General features: G+C 36.7%; 1 protein-coding gene across 1 annotated transcript in view; it reads left to right on the forward strand.

The window, feature by feature from the left end:
- The first annotated feature begins 286 nt into the window (after positions 1 to 286).
- LOC113233580 (methylosome subunit pICln) overlaps positions 287 to 2,872 on the forward strand; it is a 14,008-nt gene continuing 11,422 nt past the window's right edge. The window contains exons 1-2 of the mRNA XM_026468724.1: positions 287 to 427; positions 2,088 to 2,228. Of these exons, the coding sequence (XP_026324509.1) occupies positions 306 to 427; positions 2,088 to 2,228 (263 nt within the window). The 5' untranslated portion in view covers positions 287 to 305. The remainder of the gene's footprint in view (positions 428 to 2,087; positions 2,229 to 2,872) is intronic.

Raw genomic sequence — 2,872 nt, forward strand, 5'->3', positions numbered from 1 at the left:
TTATCTTTGTTCATGCGGATTAAGAATAAACTTACTTTATTTAAAGATTCAAAATGTAAGCTGTCAAGGAAGAAGAACGTAAACGTGTAAACGAAAACTGACTTACATTCTTTTCTGTTGCGAATTTTTGCGTGAAGATTTAGGAACGTGTTTTTACGAAGTTTTTCGTTTGTTACAATATATTTGTATTTTTTACGGAATCTCGCGTGCTAAAATACGTCAAATTGACTATAGATCGACGGTGAAACTTGTATAGATTGTATTAACCGGGTTTTGTTCATTGTAGTGGGTGTGTTTTTGTTAAAATGGTCGTTGTTTCCTCCACCTTTAACGCGCCGGTGGAAGGAGTCCTTCTACAGAGTCCCTCAACAAAACTCCTCGTAAATGATCAAGAATTGGGGACTGCTACTCTCTATATCACAGAACAGTGAGTATTTTAACGCCTTCATTAGAAGAAAATCAATTTTAATAAATGTACAATTTCGTATGTTAAAAAGTGCGTGGTCAAAAAGCAAACATTTTTCTAACAAGGAAAACAGTTTTTCATTTACACAAACAATGATATTGCAGAAAATTTATTTACAATGATTTTCCCGCAGTACATTAATACTTATTCATATATTGTTAAAATTTTGCTTTACGTGTTTTTTCGTAGGTGACCTATATTTATTTTGTTAGTGGAAGGAAATAAGTTTGTTTTCTAATTCGGTAACATGTGCAGGGGTACCAATTTAACAAACCAACCAAAAATTTGAAAACATTATTATTATTACTATGGGTTTTTGAAGGCTTTTGCAACCTTATCACATTTATTTTTCTTGTTTAATAAAATCATGCCCGAAACATGTTAAAATTATAGTAGTTTTAGGATATATCACAGGCACATTTGACTTTTCAACTTATTTCTCAGGCTGTTGGGAGCAGTATTTGTGCCTCAGGTCTTTGCGATTTAAAGGTCTGACAGTTACTGCAAATGTTATGGACAGACATATGGCACGTCTTGTTAATCTCGTCATTGGTCTCATAAAAAAAGTCGTGTTTTATCAATTTGATACCTACCTACGAATTAAAGTAATTTTGATTTTCAGTTAAATTTTATCCAGCCTGTATATTAAAGAGTAAACCTGTATGTGAAAGGCCAAGCAGGGTAAATTGCTAACAAGGTATCATTATATTTCAGGATCCAAAGCTCCAAACACCTCCAACAAAAGCCAATAAAATCCAATAAATTTCGATTCTAATTTCATTAAGTCTCATTGAATGGATTTTAGTGATAGTAATATTTATGAATATGTTCAAATAATACTGGACATTTGCGTTAGAATTTATGGCATGAGAACTGGAAACATTAGAGTTTATATACTAAACACATGTGAAAATGTTGATATATTTATTTTAATATTATACTGGATGCACAATTTCTTCGGGACATAGAAGTTATTAAGATAATAATAATGCACACACAAAACATGCACACACAACCACAAATTACACCCAAACTCACGAGAGAAATAAATGTAGGGCATACAAATATTTCTCCTGATCCGGGAATCGAACCTGGGACCTCTGCATGTAACTGTTCGGCCACAGAGGCAGTTGATTTGACTTGATTGATTTGTCCTATTATGTTTAGATCTGTGCAGTTGAAACATATTTTGGAGGAGGATTTAGCGGTTGCTGTACACATTAAATAAATTATTCATAGAAATGTACAAACAGTACTGTTGCACATGAAGAATAACAAGTGAAAATGTGACTTGTCGGTCTTTGTTATGATGCCCCTTATTTATTATTTTGAATTTCAAGTTAAGTGTTAAACATGGTGTTGAACTAGGGAATTTTCTGTTTTATGTACTGATACCTCCATTGGACACTGCCCTCACTTAGGTTTTGCACTTGTTTAGTTTTATTTTGTGTTTTGTTTCTTTATTTTTTTCCTAAAATTTGGGGACCATAATATTAGTAAATAAATATAGTTGTTTACAAAAATAACATCACAATCATTGGAGGTATCGGTATGAGCATAGAGCAACATGGTTTATACAATACCATTTTCCTGTTAATTTAACTGTTTGCATATTTTTCAGAAACGTAGTGTGGGGTGGCGGCGTAAGCCCTTCTGGGACAGCTGCCCCCTCCATCACCCTGCTGTACCCCACCATTTCTCTTCATGCTGTGCAGAGGGAACCCACTGCTGCCCTTTACATGGTGCTCAATTATGAGCTAAGGTAAGAAAGGCCTCATCTTATACATATTTTATGCATAGGCCTCTACGAATGTGCCATTTCGCCCGGTGCTCAGCTTGTCGCATCCATTTGCTGTCAGCAGTCTTTAGCAGATTGTCACTCCATCTGGCCAGAGGGCGTACTGCACTACATTTGTCAAGCTGTGGTCTCCACTCAAGAATTCGTTTCCCCCATTGGTTATCAGTTCATTGTCAGTTGAAGCCAACCCAGTCACTTCAGATTGTTTATTCTATCAGTTATCTCTACGATCTTTTTTCTCTGTCAGACAGCGTGTTAAGGTACACGCCTGTCCGTAACAGTTGCAGTCAGAGTTTTAAATCGCAAAGATGTGAAGGGCACTGCCACTGCGTCCGTCACTCTGAGACATAAGTTGACAGGTCCCATGTGCCTGTAATTCCACCAGTACCCTTACCCTTCAAAACCAGAATGCAGTAATACTAACATTACCGCTTGGCGGCAGTACCTTCCCTGGACGAACCCTTTCACAAATAGCTCTAATGCTACTAATATAACTGTTTTAATAAATGGTGGACTAGTCGTATCTTGAGTGGCCACGTCTCGACGTCGTATCTTGAGTGGCCACGTCTCGACGTCGTATCTTGAGTGGCCACGTCTCGACGTCGTAT

The sequence above is a fragment of the Hyposmocoma kahamanoa genome, unplaced genomic scaffold (genome assembly GCF_003589595.1).
Source record: "Hyposmocoma kahamanoa isolate Upper Pololo Valley unplaced genomic scaffold, ASM358959v1 79, whole genome shotgun sequence".
In the NCBI taxonomy this organism is placed as follows: domain Eukaryota; kingdom Metazoa; phylum Arthropoda; class Insecta; order Lepidoptera; family Cosmopterigidae; genus Hyposmocoma; species Hyposmocoma kahamanoa.